This window comes from Lolium rigidum, chromosome 2, assembly GCF_022539505.1.
Source record: "Lolium rigidum isolate FL_2022 chromosome 2, APGP_CSIRO_Lrig_0.1, whole genome shotgun sequence".
Classification (NCBI taxonomy): domain Eukaryota; kingdom Viridiplantae; phylum Streptophyta; class Magnoliopsida; order Poales; family Poaceae; genus Lolium; species Lolium rigidum.
The window spans coordinates 291,864,211-291,884,204 of NC_061509.1; the positions used below are offsets into that span (position 1 = coordinate 291,864,211).

General features: G+C 48.0%; 1 protein-coding gene across 1 annotated transcript; it reads right to left on the reverse strand.

Annotated features, from left to right (window-relative positions):
* Positions 1–1,951: 1,951 nt before the first annotated feature.
* On the reverse strand, positions 1,952–18,512 carry LOC124691135 (4-hydroxyphenylacetaldehyde oxime monooxygenase-like). Its single transcript, XM_047224412.1, has 6 exons — positions 18,457–18,512; positions 12,396–12,536; positions 11,966–12,105; positions 10,913–10,958; positions 2,790–3,627; positions 1,952–2,704 (listed from the first exon to the last, which is right to left on the reverse strand). The coding sequence occupies exons 1-6, from the start codon at positions 18,510–18,512 to the stop codon at positions 2,072–2,074; spliced, it is 1,854 nt and encodes a 617-aa protein (XP_047080368.1). The 3' UTR covers positions 1,952–2,071.
* Positions 18,513–19,994: the final 1,482 nt, after the last annotated feature.

The window sequence follows — 19,994 nt, forward strand, 5'->3', positions numbered from 1 at the left end:
ACCAGGCCGGCGGCAGCGGCATGCTCCGCTCGACGCAGCTGTCGTTCGACGAGGCCGACGTGCTGTACTGGCACCGCATCCCCGTGCCAGTACAGTACAAGTTGCCGCACGGCTGACACGTCTCCAACAGTGGCTTCGCCGTGCCCCCGCCACCGCCGCGAGGACCGCAGACGCGGGCCCTCGCCAAGGAACGGCGGAACCAGATGACGCCGGAGGAGAGGAGCCTGCCGAAGAACGCTCTCGACAGCCCAGACTGGGCACAACGCTTCGAAGACGAGCGCGCCATCGAGCTCGCGCGGACGGCCAACCGCTCGGGCGGCCGCTTCAACTTCAACAACGTCGGCCACCGTGCCTGGTGGTACGGCCGCGACGTCGATGAGACGCTCCGCGAGTACGGCTTCTGGCCACGCCACCGCGGGCAATGGGAGCCGGTCTATTTCTCGCAGGCAGCGAACATGGCGCCGCTGCCTACGAGGGCGCCGGAACGGACCGCGGCGTCCGGAACCTCACGCACCGGATCGTCTGCTGTCGCGCGCACGTGCTCGGCCGCGCACGCGCCTCCTTCCGGAGGCGTCGTCATCCGCGACGACGCGAGGCGCGCGTCTTCTGCTCCGGCTCCTCGGACGACGGGGTCGGGCCACCGCGTCAAGGAGGAGGACGCCTCGCCACCACTTCCGTCGGCGAAGAAGAAATGGTGGGAGAAGGAGGCCGAGGCGCAGGCGGCCCTCCGTGGCGACGTCGACGAGGAGGAGTTCCCCGGCCAGAACTTCCTCGTCGGCCGCTCCGTCGATGATGACTATCGCCACATCGCGATCGACCTGTGGCAGGCGGCGGTGTGGTCCGCCAGGGACCACGATGCCAACTACGTCGACCTCGCCGGACCTTCGGAGTTGCCGGCGCCAAAGGAGGAGAAGGCCGACAAGGAGGAGGCCGATGACGCCAACAGCTGGTCCTTCGGGACGTCCAGGGGCGAGGAACTGGACTCCTTCGACTCCCCGCGCCGCTAGATGTTTATTTTTAGTTTTGTAGTTTCCATTCGCGTTAAATTTGTACAAATTTTGTTCGAACTTCGTATGAATATCGTTTTCAACATTTCAAATTGATTTACTAAATGTATCGGGGCCGCCGATTTGGAGGCGCCGGTGTGGGAGCAGCATCCCCAAATAGAGGATGTTGTGCCGGCGGCCTCCAAACGGAGTTGCCGGCGCCCCTGCCGCCACGCCACCTATTTGAAAGCTACCGGTGGAGATGCTCTTAGGGGGGAATTGTGGCGAAATGCAAGAGGTGGCGGAAGCCGTGGATGAGAGCGTCCTGCCCAACCCCGCACGAGTCACAGGCTCCCAGCCTGCACGAATGGTCTCATCAGACACCGTTTTACGTCTCGCTCCATCACGAGACGCACCGTGGGTGGGTCAGCCCACACGCCACAGTGTTTGCTTGTAGCATGGGAATGGAAGGCTAGCTGATTTAGCTTCGTCCACTGAGTAATGCAATGTGTGTATTTGTCCAAGAAAGAAAGAAAAGAGAGGAACGCTGTAGCGAGTACATCTTGAATTAGCTACTCGATCGTGTGCGTTCACAGTTTCCATGGCTCTGCCTTGGTTCTGTCGTCCTGGGCGAGAAACCCATTGAGTGACAACTTGCTATCTTGAATCAGCTGCTCGATCGCGTGTGTTGTGGTGTTGTCCTTGAACTACAGAGCAGAGTTAAAAATGCATCTGGAAGCACCTTGTCTGGAAGTCAAGCATAAATGGTTAAACGCCGGTTGAATTGGATGAATAAAAGGTGGAGAGTATGTCCTAGTACAATCCTTCTCCGCAAATTGTGAAGAAGAAAAACTGACGCTTATATATGGTCATGACATGGTAGTACTAATACAGTACATCACATCATTGTGACAATGGGCGCAGGATTAGCATAGTGTGGCAACTGCAAATATACATAGTCGGTCGAGGTTGCTTATCACTCGTGGATCATTCGGCCTAGCTAAAAAGCAGTAAACATAGCCAACGACCAAAGAATTGGCCGAACAAGCATTGCATGCAGCTGTTAGAACAATCAATTCCCTTACTTAGGCGCGCTGAGGCAGAGTGGGCACGAGCACGAGCGGCGTCTTGCGGTGGAAGGTCAGCCCGGCGCCTGTCTCCTCCATGCTTATGTCCTCCACCTCCGTCCCCTCCGGCAGCTCCCAGTCGAAGCCGCACAGCAGGTTGGCCAGCGTGAACTCCACGTTCATCAGCGCCATGGCGATGCCCGGGCAGATCCGCCTGCCGGCGCCGAACGGGAGCAGCTCGAAGTGTGCACCGTGCAGGTCCACCTCGCCGTGGCTCGCTCCGGCCTCGAACCTGTCCGGGTCGAACTCCTCCGCGCCCTCGCCCCAGCTCGCCGGATCCCTCCCGATGGCCCACACGTTCACGGCCACCCTCGTCCTCGCCGGCACGTCGTAGCCGCCGATCTTGACGTGCTGCAGCGTCTCCCGCGGCAGCAGCAGCGTCGCCGGCGGGTACAGCCGCAACGTCTCCTTCACCACCATCTTGAGGTAGCTCAGCTTGGACATGTCTTCCGGCTGCACCCAGTTGTTGCCTCGTGCCGCCACCCTGATCTCCTCCTGTACCTTCTTCAGCACCCGCGGGTTCCGGATCAGCTCCGACATCGCCCACAGGATCGTCACCGAGGTCGTGTTCACGCCTCCCACGAACGTGTCCTGCATTCAGTTAGAGACAAATTGATTTATATATTTTAATTAATGTAATGCGGAGAAAGAGCTCTGTTAATTAACATGCACATACCATGAGGATCGCCTTCACATTGTCCCTGGTGAAGGCCGGGTGCTCCTTGGAGAGGTTGATGAGGACGTCGACGAGGTCGCTGCCCTCCCTCTCGCTCTTGGGCTCCAGGTGCTGCTCGATGACCACCTCCAAGAAAGTGTCGATGGCTGCAAAGCTCCGATCGCGGCTGGCGGCGAGGCCAGTGAGGCGGTCGACTAGGCGGCCGGCCACGTTCGGGAAGAAGTCCTCCGCCGAGAAGCTGGCCTGCAGCTCCAACGCCTCGCCGAGCACGCGATGGAACATCTCTGCACCGTAGACGTTGCCAAACGCCACGGTACAGATGATGCCGTTGACGAGGCCGTAGATGCGCTCGCCGAGGGCCACCGGCGTGTTGGGTGTCAAGCCGGCCATCAGCTTCTCCACCTGCGCCTGGCGCGCGCCCCACGCGGCCTTGACGCGGCGCATGCTGGCGAACTCCGTGACGAAGAGCTTGCGCATCTCGCGCCACTGCTCGCCGTAGGGGGCGAACGCCACGTCCCTGAACCCGTAGGACAGCAGCTTCGGCCCCGGGCCCGCCGGCCTGCTGCAGCAGTCGGCGTCGCGCGTCCGGAGCACCTCGCGCGCCGACGACGCCGACGACACGACGAGCATGCGTGTCGCGCCGAGGCGGAGCAGCATGACGGGGCCGTGCTGCCGAGCGAGATCCCGCAGGTTCCGGTGCGGAAGCGGGCCCAGCTGGTGCAGGTTCCCGAGCATCGGCAGCCCTACGGGTCCTGGAGCAAGCTTGCCTTTGCTGCCCCTCCTCGCTAGCAGAAGCAGAGAGGCCAAGATGGGCAGCAGGAGCAGGAGGAGGATCTGCGTGGAGAAGAAACACATCTTGTTTTCTGCTTGGTGAGGATGTGGTGACGATGTGCTTTGCTGTTGGACTGACGAAGAAGAAAATGGGGAGGAGGAAGGACGGCGGCGCAAGACAGGGAAGAGTGGGACTAGCGTTCGGAGGGCACTGGCTCCGGTGTCTTAAAGGAGGGAGCGAGCTCGGGAGGCCGCTCGATGCAGGGTTGGAGAACGTGTCGATCTCCATTGCCAGATACGGGAGAAGCAGACGGGGCTAACGGGGAAGACGAAGACGGAGTTTACCCGAATGGGTACCGGCGGGAAATTGTTGAGAGAACTGGCCGTCGTTAGAGCATGTCTAGTAGAGCCCCTAAACCCCTAAATCTGTAAAAATAACCGCTTTTTTACAGTTTTTGACGGAAAAATCGCAAAGATTAGAGCCCCTAAAACTGTAAAACTGTAAAAAAATTCCCAGGTCGAACCTGGGAATCCCTTCTTGACCTGTAGAAACGAGGGTTGGGCAATCCAACCCGTCCCCGACCTGGGAACGCCTCGTACACGCGCGGGAGGGACATTTCAGCTCCCTCTTCCTCCCTCTTCCTCCCTCCCCCGATCCCGCCGCCGCCGCCGCCGGCCCGCCCCGCCGCGGCCCGCCTCCTCCGCGCCGGCCCTGCCCCGCCGCGGCCGGGCCTCCTCCGCTCCGCCCCGCCGCGGCCGGCCTCCTCCGCCCCGCCTCGCCTCCTCCGCCCGGCCTCACTCTCCTCCCGCTCTCCTCCGCTCCGGCCTCCTCCCGCTCTCCTCCGCCCGCCTCCGCTCGCCCTCCTCCGCTCCGCCTCCTCCCGCTCCTCCTCGCTCCCGCCTCGCCGCCCTCCTCCGCCGGCCTCGCCTCCTCCGCCTCGGCCCCGCCTCCGCCCGGCCTCCTCCCGCCTCGGCCTCCTCCCGCGCACCGGCCGCCGCCGCCATGGACGCCTCCCCCGCCCGCCCGTGCCGCTCGTGGCCGCGCCGCCCGCCCCGCCGCCCGTGGCCGCGCCGCCCGCTCCGCCGCCCGTGGCCGCGCCGCCCGCCTCGCCGCCCGCCCCCGGCCCGCCGCCCGCCCGGCGCCCGTCGCTCCCGCCCCCACCCCCGCACCGGCCGCCCACCCGCACGTCGCCGCCGTCGGCGCGAAGCGGCGGCGTGCGGGGCATCACCTCGTGCCGGCCGTCGGCCCCGCACCGGCCGTCGCTCCCGCCCCCGCCCCCGCCGCGGCCGCACCACCCGCACCTCCCCGGAAACGGACGAAGGTGTCCTCCGGTGGTCCTCGTGCTGCCAAGGCCAAGGCGGCCTCCTCCCCGGCGCCGAGGAAGGCCGTGGCCAAGAGGAGGGCAACGGCGAAGCTGCCCGCCCCGGCCGCCGTGCCGCCCGCCCCGGAGGTGCCGCCCGCGCTCATTCCGGTCGCTTCAAGGCCGGTGGGACTTGATGAAGCCGGCATGTGCGCGTTGGAGTGCCGCCATGGACCAAGTGATGGATGCGCCGCCGAGTGGCACCGTGGAGAGTGACTATGTAAGTTTGCAAACCTCACATCGTATGGTTTCTCTCATGTGTGTTCTATGGTTTCTCTCATGTGTGTTGTGTGTGTTGCTTGGTTTGTAGGAGAAGATTGCCGGCTTGAGGTACAAGGAGATGGCCGGCTCCAAGGGCAAAGAATTCCCATTCAAGCATGTTTGGTCAATTCTTCAAACATATGACAAGTGGAAGTTGAGAGATGATGAAACCGCACCGAAGAAGTCCGCAATGCTTGACATGGATGATCCGGAAGTTGAGGAGAGGAACTTGAACAAGCCCGAGGGAACCAAGAAGGCCAAGCTTAGGGTGAAGATGGAAGGAGAGGCGGCTAGCCTAAGGGAGAAGATGGATCATATGATGAAGGCAAGAGAGGCTTTGGCAACCAAGACGTTGGAGACAAAGCTTCTCATCACCGAGCAAAAGAAGGTGGTCAAGCTTGCACACATTGAAGCAAAGCGTGAGGAGGCAGCCCGCAAGGCCGACTTGGAGGAGAGGATGCTCAAGGTGAAAGAAGCAAAGGTATGGAAAGAACTCATGGTGGAAGAGAAGGAGCACATGATGATGTGCAAGAAAGACATGGATGAAGAGCAATTGCAATGGTGGAAGGAGTACAAGGAGGACATCGCCGAGAGGAAGAGGATGTTCCGAGGGTCCTCCTCTACCTTTGTAGTTGACACTACCATGAGCGATGGCGGTGTCGACAACTCGCATGATGGTGGGGTTTGATGGTGGTGGAGTGGCCTAGCATATGGCACCGACGTGTAATTTTTTGGTGATGGTGCCAATGAGATGGGCAAGATGATGATTATGTGATGTAAAAACTACTAAACCATGCATCCATGATTATTACTTTTGTAGTATGTTTGATGATTCATTGTGTTTTTGTGTCATATTGTGATGAATATGTGACAGGTTTAGAGGTTGGGGTTGAGGCAAAGAATAGAACCCCTAAACCCTCAAACCCCTAAAACGGAATATTCTGTTACACGGGTTGGGTTTAGGGGTTCTATTCTTTGCCCCTGTTTTTCAACCTGTAAATGTGTCCAAAACTTGCAAATCTCGGCCTGTAAATCCTAGAAAACTTTTACAGTTTTAAGGGTGCTACTAGACATGCTCTTAGTCGCAAGGTTCTCCGTAGCCGTAGTGGGTAGCGAGGTTGCTCCGCCCTGGCGACGCCATCGGTGGCCGACGGCAGCAGCGACCAAGGCCCAGGCGTCTTTGTCCCTGTATCGTGGTCGTCCCCATCCGCGTCCCCTCACTACAAGAGCGTAGCACCAAGGAGAGATACACTTGATGCCGTCTGCAACCAAGGACAGCAGCAGCGCCCTATTCCTAATAATCATGGTGAGCTTCCTCACCGATTATTCTCTGATTTCCTTTTCTTATCCCACTCGGTAAAGTTCAGGTCTCACGTGATGGATCTGGCTGAGGGAATTTGTTGTGTGGTAGACCTTGTGTCCAGTACTGCTTGTGTTGTTATGCTCCATTAAGCCAATTCCTTGTCATGATTTCTGATGTTTGTATTGATTACTGAACAAAATTCCCCTGTCATGTTTTCTTTTACATGATTTAGTGAGTGTTGATTCATATGGATAAGAGGTTCCAAATACTTGACATGCCTTCGATCTGAGGAGTTTCTTCAGTTTAGTTGTACATTTCGTGTACTACACGTGCTGTCATTTCTGATTTCAGTTGCCACTAGATCATAGAAGCGCGCGTTGCTGCGCCCGTCCATTTTGTACGGACAACTACATAAATAGGTAGCAAAATTTGGACATTTTGCCGAGATTGCAGTGCCGTTACACATTAGCTTATAGCTTCATTTAAAATGGAGTAGCATCATTTTGTCGAAGAGCTCGAAAACATACGCAAATTTGTAATGTGCTCTCAAATCTTTTATTGAACAGAGACATGGTTCCGTGTGATGAATACACAAATATAATATGTGGGAAGAAATTAATAACTAACTAATCATGAAATATTTCGGATACAAAACAAAGGGATTGGTAGCTCTCGTTCATCCTCAATTCATAAAACTGATTCTATCCAAACTTCCAAAATTGGACCACTGCAATGTGAAATAGCTTTGGCTGCTGAGATACACAAAATATATAGTAATGAGCGCATATCAATAGCCACTGTAGAGGTTGGGTAGTCTAACAAATGCCACCCCTATCTTAACAGCATGCGTGAACGCAAATGCCATGGAGTCATGGACCTAAAGAAAAAAAATATTCAAGTTACACCTAAGGTATAACCAAGGTAGGGTTTTACAGTGCTATCTATCGGTAGGTCTATTGCCAAGTTCCGCTCCACGTCCAGCCAACGGATGACCTTAGAATTCTTAATGGACTACAACATAGCAGGAAGAAGGGTCAAAACTGATATGTTTTGCACCAATTGGTGTCACATAATAAAAGGTTCTACTATGTCTTGCTACTTTTGGTATTAGAAAGCATGTCAGTGGCCTAATATTTCCAGGACCACTCAAGATATTTATACCTTCTTTGTTGTGTATCATAAATCTTTGAGGAGGCTAAGTACTTGTAATCTGCAGAGAACCCAATTTGGATCGTTATATGAAAAGATAAATAAAGAGCATGCTGAAGGGGCCGTTCTAAATCTAATGTAGAAGCCATTGCCTTGAAGCAATGGTGTGACACACCTTTACCTTTCTGACAAGTAACTGGATGGACATATTCGGAATGCTACCGTCCCGTGCTTGCTACAAATATGAAGTTGCAACTAAATGTGATATAATCCAATATAATAACAAAAAAATGTATACAATGACATACATGGATTATCTGATCTGATTGATATGACAACACAAGCAAGCAAGGTCAAAATTATTTTAATTATTTTTGCTAAAAGAGCATGGTATTTAATCTGATCCTAAGCAGAAATTCCAGAACCATATTTAGGCTAGATCCAATGAGTCTAGTGCAAAAGGAAGAATCTCACACATAAAGTCAAAGAGGCTGTATTATGCAAGATGGCAAATAAAATTATGTTCACTTTACAGTCTTTAATTTGAAAAAATTCCATAGCTTCAAATCTACAAAATACATATTAATTTACCATCAGCACAAACCTCACCTGGCAACATTTTCCAGTATTCAAGATTCTGCTTTTTGAAAACAATCTTACGAATTGCAATTAGAAAACAAATACTCACAGGCAGCTAACAGGTTCATGATTGTATTTTCGCAACATACTTAAAAATATATTTAAAAAATCACATATTCGCAAGCAGCTAACAGGTTATGGAATAAATATATCAAAGTTGGTGGATACCTTGATTAATATTAGAGTAAAAAAGCACAAATATTGCAGTTGCCTTTTGTCCATACAATAAGGAATACAAACTTGTAGTAGGAAGAGGTTGACCTCTTTGCAGTAAGAGTAGGTAAATGAGGAACCATAATTTATAAACCATTTTACCTAGAAATTCCATAGGCTAGTGATTGGATATACATATTACCTCCTAAAGTGCCACACGATGTCCATTCCTAAACGTCCAGGTAGTATAATTCAGTTGGATCAAATGAATCAAGTCCTACAAAGGAGAACATCACAAAAGTGAGAAGAACCAACAAAGAAGAAATTTGTAAAAGTTAAGATGAAGAGTACTCCCTCCGTGCAGAAATGTAAGACGTTGAGGAAACTTAGGCCAACTTTCGTCACGCTATGAATTTTTCCGAGTTTCCGGTTTTACCCCTCCCCTTGCACGACTCGCCCGGTCGCGACCTGCTCCACCCGCTCCCTCCTCGCCGGGGATCCCTCTCCCTCCCTCGCGACGACGGCGACGTCGCCCTCTCACTCCCTGGCCGAGGAGCCCTCTCCCTCTCCACCCGCTCCACCCAATCCCTCCTCGCACGACAGCGCTCGCTGAGGCGCCCTCTCCCTTCCTCTCCCTGCCACATGGAGTTTCAGATCAAAATGGGTTCTTTTCCTTCTCCAACGGCCGGATCTACTTCGTCGGTGCCCGATCTGTCGAGACGACGTCAGGGACGAGTTACAATCATGGATGTGGCCGGCGGGGGCGTCGTGACGGTGGTATCCGTGAGAGGGAGACACGGAGGAGCTGCTGCTGCCCAGAGTTGCTGCTTCCTCCCAAGCTCCTCCCCGAGCTGCTGTTGCCCGGAGCTACTGCTTCCTCCCAAGCTCCTCCCCGAGCTGATCCTACCTCGTCCCGACGGGCATGGAGGCGGGCAGGTCTGCCAGACCTGCATCGACGGGCATGGATGCACCCAGGCGAGCCCGCAGTGAAATTCAAGTACAGGTGCCACAAGGGTATGTTGCCGGCCTTCCCTCCCTGCATAGATTTCATTGCAATTCTGTTTAGGAACAGCATCAACAGGCTGCATAACATGGTTATGAACCGAGCTGCTCATTTATCATGTGAAACATGGAACTTGGAACAAACATGCCTAGCTGCATCACATGGATATTCTTTTGTCAGTAAGAGATGCCGAGCTGCTCATTTGTCACATGCCTAGCCTAAAACTGATAGTGCATTCAGAAATACTTCTTGGTTGCTACACATAAGTAATGACTGCAGTACATTTCTGTGCTTTACGAATGCTCGAATGCGAATGCTTTACAATCTACTCCATGTTTACTTTTCAAGTTAAAGATGCCAGAACATGAACAATTGTTTCAGCACATGACAACAATTGTTTATTTTTCTGTAAGCTGGTGCTACTGTATGTTTTATCATTCCAATTCATTTTTCTGTTTGAGTGTACTGAGGCTTGCTCCTATGCCATATCGTGAGCTGATCAACAAATCTCTTTTTCTGAGTTACAATGGTTGGTACTAAACTGACTGCTACATGCAGTTAAATGTAGCCCCAAAACTTAAGCTTCTGGAGTTTGAGAACTGCATGAAGAAGCAAGTAGAGAACTTGGTGAATCCGCTGAATGTCATCAGCGGAAGGCTGTCGCAGCTGGAGCTATTGCTATAGGCTTGAAAGATCCACTGGAGAGCTACAAAATGACGTGATGGATTACCACGGCGAAGCAAAAAAAAACTTCAGTGGCCTTGAAAAGCATGTGAAAGAGGTATGTCTTCTTCTATATTGACACAGGGACACAAAAGTATTGGTGAGCATTGAGTGCCAAATCCTTAAATCCATAACCATGCTTAATTGCTTACAACTGATGTACCCTTGTGGATGCAGATCACCGAGAATGTGTACAAGGAGCTGGAGTGAAGCACCAAGAACCTACGCTTCTCACTACCATACCCGCTCCTGCCTTTCCTTGTCTACCTCGTAAGAATCATTGTGCTCTGAATCCTCAAGTATCAATTGAAAACTGCACTGAATCTGACTTCTCCAATGCTTTAATGTTTGCAGTGGTAAGCCCTGGCAAGAATGGTTCGCAGTTCAACCCAAGCAGCGATCTCTTCACCCAAAAGGAGAGGCGTGATGTGATCATCTCAACCACTTGCTAGGCGAGCTTCTGGCAATTGGACGGCGGCCAGCTTCAGGGAACTGCAGCAGCGAGCTGGGCGACCTGGAGTGCAGCTGGGCGACGCCCCCGTCGATCGATCGGAGCTGGAGTGCAGCTGGGCAACGAGCCAATGGATGTATCGGACCTGTAGTACAGCTGGGTGATCACCCTGGAGGTGAACGAGCTCGGCGGATCGATCGATGGACATGGAGTTGGGGACGCGCCCGTGGATCGATCGGAGCTGGAGGCGCACGCGTGGATCGTGTGGCGAGCTGGGCCACGCGCGCCTCCTTGATGGGGAGGATCGATTCTTCCTGGGGGAGGATCTGGCTGGCGGAGGAGATTGCCGGGGAGAATCAATTCCGGTGGGGATGGGGAGCTGGCTGCGGGAGGAGGAGATGCCGTGAAGGATCAACTCCGGTGGGAGACGATGGGGGAATCGAGATCGGGATCCAATTTTTTGACAAGGGTATCGATGTCTTTTCGTAGCTTTTTCACCTGGTCGGAAGAACTCCCCGACGTCTTATATTTATGAACGGAGGGAGTACTTGGCATGATTAACATGTACATGGGACCTTCCAGTAACAATGCCTTTTAGAGATGTAATGCCACCTGTGTTGCAACATCTATGTGAAAGACGATCTTCAGGAGATATAGATGCAAAATTTCAGTAAACATACATAAGGGTGATTCTTTAAATTGTACAAATCAAAGGCTACAAATGAATTACCTTGTTAAACACCACCATACATTAAGATTTCCCACAATTGTTGGAAGAATTCCATCATAGTCCAGAAAAGATTTATAATATTTTTCAACTGGTCGGTTCAGTTGAGTGCCTTGAATGAGACAAAGGAAAAAATAATACTTGCCTGCAAGAAAATATATAATGGAAATCATTTACAGGAGATATATGTATGGGTAGATGAGAGAAAAAATGATAACCAGTAGATAAATGTTCATACATTTACTCTTTAATTATGTTTAGCAAATAAAAAGCGGTGTATGGAGTGCACGGTGTGCATCATGATAACTAATTTGCTAGGCTATCATTACATATTATTTTTATTGGTATAATTTGTAAGAAGCAATTGGGGATCTGGAGATGTTTCTCACTGTGTGAAGCTGGACCGAGCAAATGAGTTCTTGCATCACAAGTGATACATGAGCGCTTGTTTTGTGTTCATCACCTGGTGGTCTTCTGGACCTCATCCAACATAGACGACATGACAAAACTTGGAGCAGAAATCTGAGAAAAAGGTATCAAGAATTACTATAACATAGATCTTAGATGACCACCATTAGTTGCAACATGCCAGCAAAAACGCTCACCAGCTTTTAGGGCCGGACATATCTAGGTACTCTCGCTGGCTGCCGTGGGACATGGGATACCGCCGTATGCGACGAGCGCGTCCCCCTTGTCGGCATAGACGGCACACCAGCACCGGATACCCACGTGGTGTCGTCTCATCCCCTTCTTCTCACGTGTAGACACGAAGAGGCTGCGAGCCACATCCAGATAGACTTGATGGAGTTGAAGATCGAAAAGTACAGCGGCGGATGAGCGAGATCAGAAAAGAGGCAAGGGGCAGCCGGGCAGGAGAGGCCAACTGTAGGGTTTCCCTGCTGTGTCGATTTGATTAGCGGCCGATGAATCTCCACGAGGACGGAGGCTGCATGAACGAAGTGAATTTTCAATTGGGCCGCAAAAACGAATGGGGCACACCACGAGGCCCGGTGAAGGAGAGGTTGTGCAGGTAGTTTTGTGGAGTAGCAACCCTTTAAGGATAACCATGCCGTGATGGGCATCAGGACGTGGTAATATTTGCCAACGATGCTCCGCGACAGAGCAAGAAAATCTGCACCGTTGGAGATCTGATCGACGGATGAGAGCGCCAAATCGCTGTGGTTTGGCCTAGGTGGTTCCATTATACTGATATGAAGAAATATTCACATATTCTGCCATAAGAAAAGGTGTACATATTGAGGGACGACCTTGAAAAACCCAACAAAAGTTTGAAAGTCTACTCCAAATTATTTCCCATATCAAGGATTCTCGGAACCAAAGCAACTGAGAGATCCATCTTGAATTTATAGTACAAATGATATATCTCGCACAAGAAAGGCATCAAATGTTCCATACGAGCATAGGCAAAAGGACTACAGCTCTAAAGGTGTATAACATATGGACTTGGCCTATTCTTATGAAAGCATGTAAATGAAAGAAAAGGTCAAAACAGCAGACAAAAATGCATATTGTGCATGCCCAGTATTGCATGTATAACATGGATTATAATCACCAAATAAATATTGGGAGAAAAATGTATTGCATGTATAAAATGGATTATAGAACAGATCAGTAATGCGGATAAAAATCTTAGTGCAATTCAAATGGAGAATTTGTAAGACAGAATATTTCTCTATCTAATCATGAAAGAAAATTAAATCTTGAGGTCATAATTTATGTCCTTGTTTACTGACCTCTCAGTAAAAAATTAAGTGTAGAACCGAAAGGTAACAACTTACTTGACCATGGAGCAACCCCTGCAAAAGAAATGTTTACCATGCATAGTGGTTGGAGAAGGTTAATATTTCTTATGTAACAAATAAAAATGGTATGATCAGTTGGGAACTAATAAAAATTGGTTCTATGTTATAACTTTCAAAGCACACTTCATATAATGAACGTATAAGTTAGAAAGTGACTTGAAGGAGTTCGTTAAAGAGAATAGCAAGTATGAACCAGCTGAGAGCTAATAAAGAAATGGCAAATAACAAAGGGAAAACCATAAGACTGCAGTTAGACTACAATTCTTTTCCATAAAACAGCTTGTATATTTGTAAATATGATGTGACTGCCAAACCAAATTGTTTAAAGCTCATCATTTACATAAGACATGAGACGAATAATAATTGTAATCATCATGCTAAAAATGGAAAAGCACCTACCAATTCATGAAAGCCTCTTTTGTGTCGGCAGGGTTGAGCCTGAAAATACCATGGTCACCTTGAATAAAGGCCAATATCTCAAAGTTGGCCCAAATATATCCAGAGCAGACAACATATGAAGCCGACAACATTGTTCAGATAACATTTACATAAATTTAACTAAATATGTATTCTAAGAATATAAATATGTGCAAGAAGGCAAGGAAACGACATGAGAAATAATACCAAGATTGTTTTATCTTAGTAAATGTACATACCCAGAATCAACAGAGACCTTTAATATGGGTCCGACCAACTGCATCAATCTGAGCGTTTGCATCCCAGCGTAGGACTGTGTACGAATTGCCAAGATGTACAGCTAGCTGGAGCCAAATAAAAAAGAATCTGTAGCATGCGTTGATCCTACCAAAGAACTCACAACGAATTCTCACTCGCTCAGTTGAATCAAGGTCACATGATCCAGCCCATTCAACCACCTACATATGCTGATCAATTGAAGGTGACATGATCAAGGCATGCGCTTCATATTTAGAATTTGTAATTAACTTTCGACTTTACCATGATCACTTTCAGACTGGAGGCTCACCATGCCCACCTGTGATCGCCGCCATGATCCCATAGGGAAATCGCAAAAAAAAAGAACAACATGGATCAAGAAAGAGAGCGAGGGATAAATAAAAGTTTGCACGCAATGAGAAGGAGCCTATGCATCGCTACAGGGAAAAGTAAGAAGAGGATGCAATAGATCAGAGAAATAAAATAACCTCATGAAATAGGGGAGAGGAGCTGAGGAGGCGGCCGGGGAAGAGAATGGAAGGGCGCCTGTGCCGAACCATTTTATTGTCCATTAATTGCACGAAGAAACGTCTGCAGTCTCACGGCTGCATCACCTCGTCACCTTTTTTTTAGCTGCATCACCGCGTCTCCTCGGCCTTTCCCCACATTGTCGTACCTCCGGTACAAATCAGAGGCTTCACAGCCCGTTTAACAGTTTGCTGGCCCAATTGATGACACGATGTCCAGATCGGTTTTGGGAGTAGCAGCCCAGACATGTTGGCCCGGCGGTAAAGGGCTCGTTGATGGGTGAAGAACGCCTCTGAGCACGAGGTGGAACGACCGAGCGATGACCGAGCGATCTGATGCGTTAATTCCACGATCCAATGGCCTACAAGATCAAATCGCTGTGGGAGGCCGTAGCTGGTTACGTTATACTGTTAACTAATTATGCAGATCTTGTATTCTCTTCTCCGTAGGATTCAGATATATGAATGTCAACCTTTTCATTTCTACTGAAGATAATTTTATTAACAAACTATTTGTGCCACTCACGGGGCCAAAAAGAAGACCCTACAACAGATTGCTGAATTATTTCACACAAAGGTTGCACCAAAGGAGTTTTGTTGATGTAATGAAGGAAGGCATTTATCAGTTTTCATTAGTCAAATGTGTCATTTTCTAAATGAATTCATTTTTAACTTCTTTAGTTGGTCCCTACATCAGTGGATTTATATTTTAGCTAAGTGCTCATCTAGCATTTCTAAGGAATTAAGGCTTGTGTATCCTATGTAAAAAAAGATAACTTTTGTACATACGCCTTCTCTTTGTACTTTTAATTTTCTCTTAGCTAGTATCTTCCATGTGTTGAACCAGACCTAAGGAGCATTAATCTTTTGAGTTGGATTAGATTTTCTGAAAATCATCCAGTTCAGCTGTTAGTTCATGTAGTCATTTTCTTTCATCAGTCAAAAATTAAATCAATTTTCAGTATTTCTACCTTTTTATTTAGTCCTCAAACTCTCTCCTACCTGAGAATATCACTCATTGTAATTCCCGAGTCTCTCTATTTTTTATTCTCTTTCTGTTCACTTATAACACACTTTCTTTGGTCTTTATTTTTCTAAATTTCCTATCAGTTTTGGGTAAGTTTTTATATTATTTTTTGGGGCCATTGTCATTTTCTTATTCCGTTTGTTCAGACACTATGTCCTTTTTAGTCGCTCAGTTTGTCAATTTCTTAATTTATTTTCAGTATTTAATGATGAGTTCCTCAGTTTCTTTTCTCGGTACCCAGTTTCTTCGCTCCTCAGTTTTCTCTGTGCAGTCACTATTTTTTTGGTATCTCACTTAGTTGACATTATGGTCTATGTTGCTTAGTTTTTTTTCATTCTCTTTTGTTGTTCTTGTCTTCTTTTGTCATTATGGTTATTCAGTTTTTTCTGTCATTTTTCTTTAGCAAGTCTATGGCATTATCTCTGTTTTCAGTCACCAGTTTCTTATTAGAGTACATAGCAGCTAGTACCTCAGTTTCTATCCAGTTTCAGTCCTTCTCATTTTCCAAGTCATTTTCTTAGTCCTTCATTTATATATTTCTTCAGTCCTTACTTAGTTTTTTTTTTAGTTCAGTGGTAAATATAGCTCCGTCCATATTTCTTCATTCTTCATTTTCTCATTATTTTCAGTCTTTCGGTATGTAAATTTTATTATTGAACCACTATTTCATATATACTACAAATTTCAGCACAGTTATTCTCGCTGTGGAATCATATATTACAATAGTCTTGCGGTTTTAAATATGAGTGTAATAGATGTTCTTTGACATTTGTGATCTTTGCACATGCATGCACAGTTGGAAACATTACAACCAACAAGTATTACTTGGATAAATCTTTTTAGTCGAGTATTTGACATGTTGTGTTTCCACCACTGCTCCTCAATTACAGTGTAATTTTTGTTGATTTGATGTCAGTGCTTTTTTTTTTTGCAACGAGTTGAGCATGAACTTGTTGTTAGCCTATTACCATTCATGTTTCTGGTTCAGTATCATTACAAACTGTACATGTTCTTTGCTTTAGTCTATTCTCTGACCTTCAACCTTACAATTTCCTATGAAGCTTTCATTCGGAGCCACGTTTGCATGGTTGTGGTTAATCAGCTAGCGCTATGTGAACTCTGATGTTCGTTTTCTGTATCTTCCTCCAACAATCCCAATTTTCCAGCAAAGAAAACATGGAGTACCCAAGTTGCGGATTGTTGGTACAATGTTTTTTTTGCAGTCAGATTGGTATTATACTCATGTTATCTGTATGTTTGTAGCAAACTGTCATCACCTTTCCACTTGCTTCATTTTCATAGGTATGATTAATTGATTATGTCGATGTTAATTCTTGTTCTTTTTTGTGTCAATGAACATGAAGATAATCCAAGAGCCGTAGTGTTCTCTAGGCACTCTAGCTGGATAGGGATGAGAAAAGTCCTGATGTGATGAGTACATAATGGCGCACGGCTTTGATCTAGAACAGATGAGCATTTATTTTGTTTTGTTGTTTTAGAGGATCCCTAAGGTGATATCTAAAGCTCGCAGCCTTCCATAAGGGATGGATTTGCAGCTCTGTCAATGTATCATGGGAACACCATGCAAACAGATTTCTACACAAACGCCGGGGGGTGTTAGCTTGAAAACTAGCAGGAATCAATTCACCGTAATCAATAAACTCGACATAGGTCCCGATGTACTGATGTTGTCATAATCTCATTCTATGCGCCATAGGCAGGAAGTTTGGTGGTGGTGGTCGCCCGTTGATTCCGTGTTTTTTGGAAGTTTCCGTGTGTGCTTGTGCGTGGGAATCACATCTGAAGACAATGTGTTTACTGTTTTTTTTCTAGCTTTTGAAACGAACTTGTAGTATTCTGGGTTCAATGCAATGTGAACTCAATGGATTAAATTTGAATGCAAGTTTGTTCATGCTAGATGGTCTATTTTTTGTGAAATAGCATTTCTGGATGATTTTTATGTTTGACTTTTCTGCTCATTCTGATACATTCTCCATCTGATCCTTCTTTGTTTCCCCACTATTGAGGGCTGCAGTCCCAATGCAATTTATAGATAAACACTAGGTTTACCAGGTTTCCTCTACATATTACTTCATTGTTTCCAATTGATGTTGCAAGTATGTAGATTGTAGGGTTTTTGAAAGGAGAATTATTTGGCTATGCGGACTCTCTTCTACGTCCAGCAGGTTAGGTCCATCCATCTTCAGGTGGATTTTTTTTGTTATTTTTGCTTCAGCTCTGATCTGGAACTTGTTTCCCTTCCCGTTCCTATCTTTTTTTGGATATGTCCAGTACCATCAAACCACCGATCAGCCACCCGGCATGATGTGTTTCTGGAGAAGACCAGCTTTCAGTTTCTTTTCCTGTTACTCAACATTGTCCCGCCTTTCCCTTTTTTTCTGTTGCGTTGGACCGAGCCAAACTCAGCCAAGCACAACCACTAAAGCACATGTAACGTGTTGCTACTGCTGGGCTTTTACCAACTCAATTTTTGTTAGCTGAGGATGCGAATCAAAGGATCAGCCCAGCAGACAAAAAATCTGTCTGTTTAGTAAATGAAAAACAGATAGTTTTCATTCGATTTTCTCATTATTTAAGCTTTCATATTTTAACTGGCTATAGAAATCTTCCCGTTGTCGAATTGTAAAACAGTCAGCTGTTCATTAGACACTCCCTAGAATTAATGTGTCAAAATACCACTCATGTTCAGTTTTTTATGTCAAACTACCACTAGTGATTGGGAGTAACTTTCTCAAATAAAGACACATATTCCAACTTCGCCTTTTTGTAGGATATGAATCGAAAAGCATGTGTGCATGGTTTACCACAAATCTGACATCTCATGAACTTGATGGGAGTGTTGTTTTGGCACAACAAAACCAAAGTGGAGTGGTTTTTTGGCACTTTGGTCCTAACTAGTGTTATTTTGTCTCTTTTGGTTTTCATGTGTGACATTTTGGCTATTCTCTTGAAATTTTTCGACTCTGGTCGCCTCCGACCTCTTTTGCCTCCGTCATGCTTGTGTACACGATCCTGGTGATTCCTTCTCTCTCCTGGACCTCTCCTTCATATACCTTCCAGTCTCTTTCGTTCCCCTGACGTGACCATTGTTCTTCCGCCGCATGTTCATGTCGTCGAAGATGCTCCAATGGGATTTCGGCCTCACAACTGCCACTTTCGGTCTCCCCAGGTTCTTCCGCGTCCCCTGCGTCTAGCCCGTCGTCCCAGTTTGCTCGTTCATGCCAGGACCATGCTCGACATGCGTTGGCTGCCTCCACTACGCCAAGCTCCTCTCTATGCCGGACTGAGATTCGCTACGTTGCAGTGCCTCGCTTGGCTAGTGTTCGACATGCTAAGGCAAGGCACGCAACATCTTGAGGCATAGAATCCACCGTCCAACTGCATCTACGGCCAGAAGTAGTCAACAACCGAAACAACAAGTCACTGCATGGGAATGAGCACGGGCAGGGGAAAGAAGAGCATCTCCACTGGGGGGGGGGGGGCTAAAGGTCCCCTAAAGGGCAATGTGGGGTGCCGGCGCTAAAAATCGCGCCCATCCGGGTCCCTGAATTTCTTTTTGGCACTGGCGCTGGCCGGAAGAGCTTACCGTAATGGCAATCCTGACGATCGAGGTGCCTTCCAAGAACAGAAACCGCCGCCCTCTTCGATTTATGTGGATCCTTCTCAGCTTTCAGCCGCGTCGAGATAAAAGCTATATGTCTGAGTGCACGATGCCCATCCGTGATGCAATATCCTACCGGCCGCCGCCATCATCTCTACGATTTGGTGGCCGGTGGGAGCAGAACGACTCGTCTGAAGAGGAGACAAGCAGGAAGCATCGCCGTGACGATGGCGTGGCAGGGCCCTCCAAGAAGAAGAAGTAGAGATCTTGTTTCGATGTTTCATGTTGCTTCACTGTGAATTTGTGATTATTTGCATATTTTATTATAGTACATCAAAAATAGTGTTAGGGGGAGCGGGCGTATAGGGTGAATCGCATCCACACCAACGCCCTCTATACGGGCCAAAAAACCAATTCACTGAACACCGTATTGGAAGGGGGGGCAGTTGGTCCTACCGCAGGCTGAACACGACGGCGTGCTCCGTCGGAGGTACCTCCGCCCCATATCCAACGGCTCACTCGACATGGGCCGTCTTAATAAGTTGGCCAGACAAATGATCTGGACATAGCGATAGGCACACAAGGCAGTCGATGGGCGATGGTGCCCTATATACGGTTGTGCTGTCAACTCTTCAGAGTATATTACAGCTTAGTCATATTAGGTGGTTTAATACTTCCTCCGATTTATATTATTTGATGCTAAATAGATGTATTTATAACTAAATGTATCTAGATATATCTATATTAGTATGAAGTAATATGAATCGGAGGGAGTATTGTAATCTACATCTATCTTTACTAGAATTCTTGCCCTTGAAATCTTCTCCAATATATAAATAGCCCAAGAAGCACAAAATGTAATCATCAATATCGATCAACAGAACAACTATTTCGCAATTCTAAATGATATTAGAGCAGTTCTTTCCATATAGGGTTTAGCCATCCACCACTTTCGTCCATGGGGAGATCGATCTGCATAATCTCTTCCGG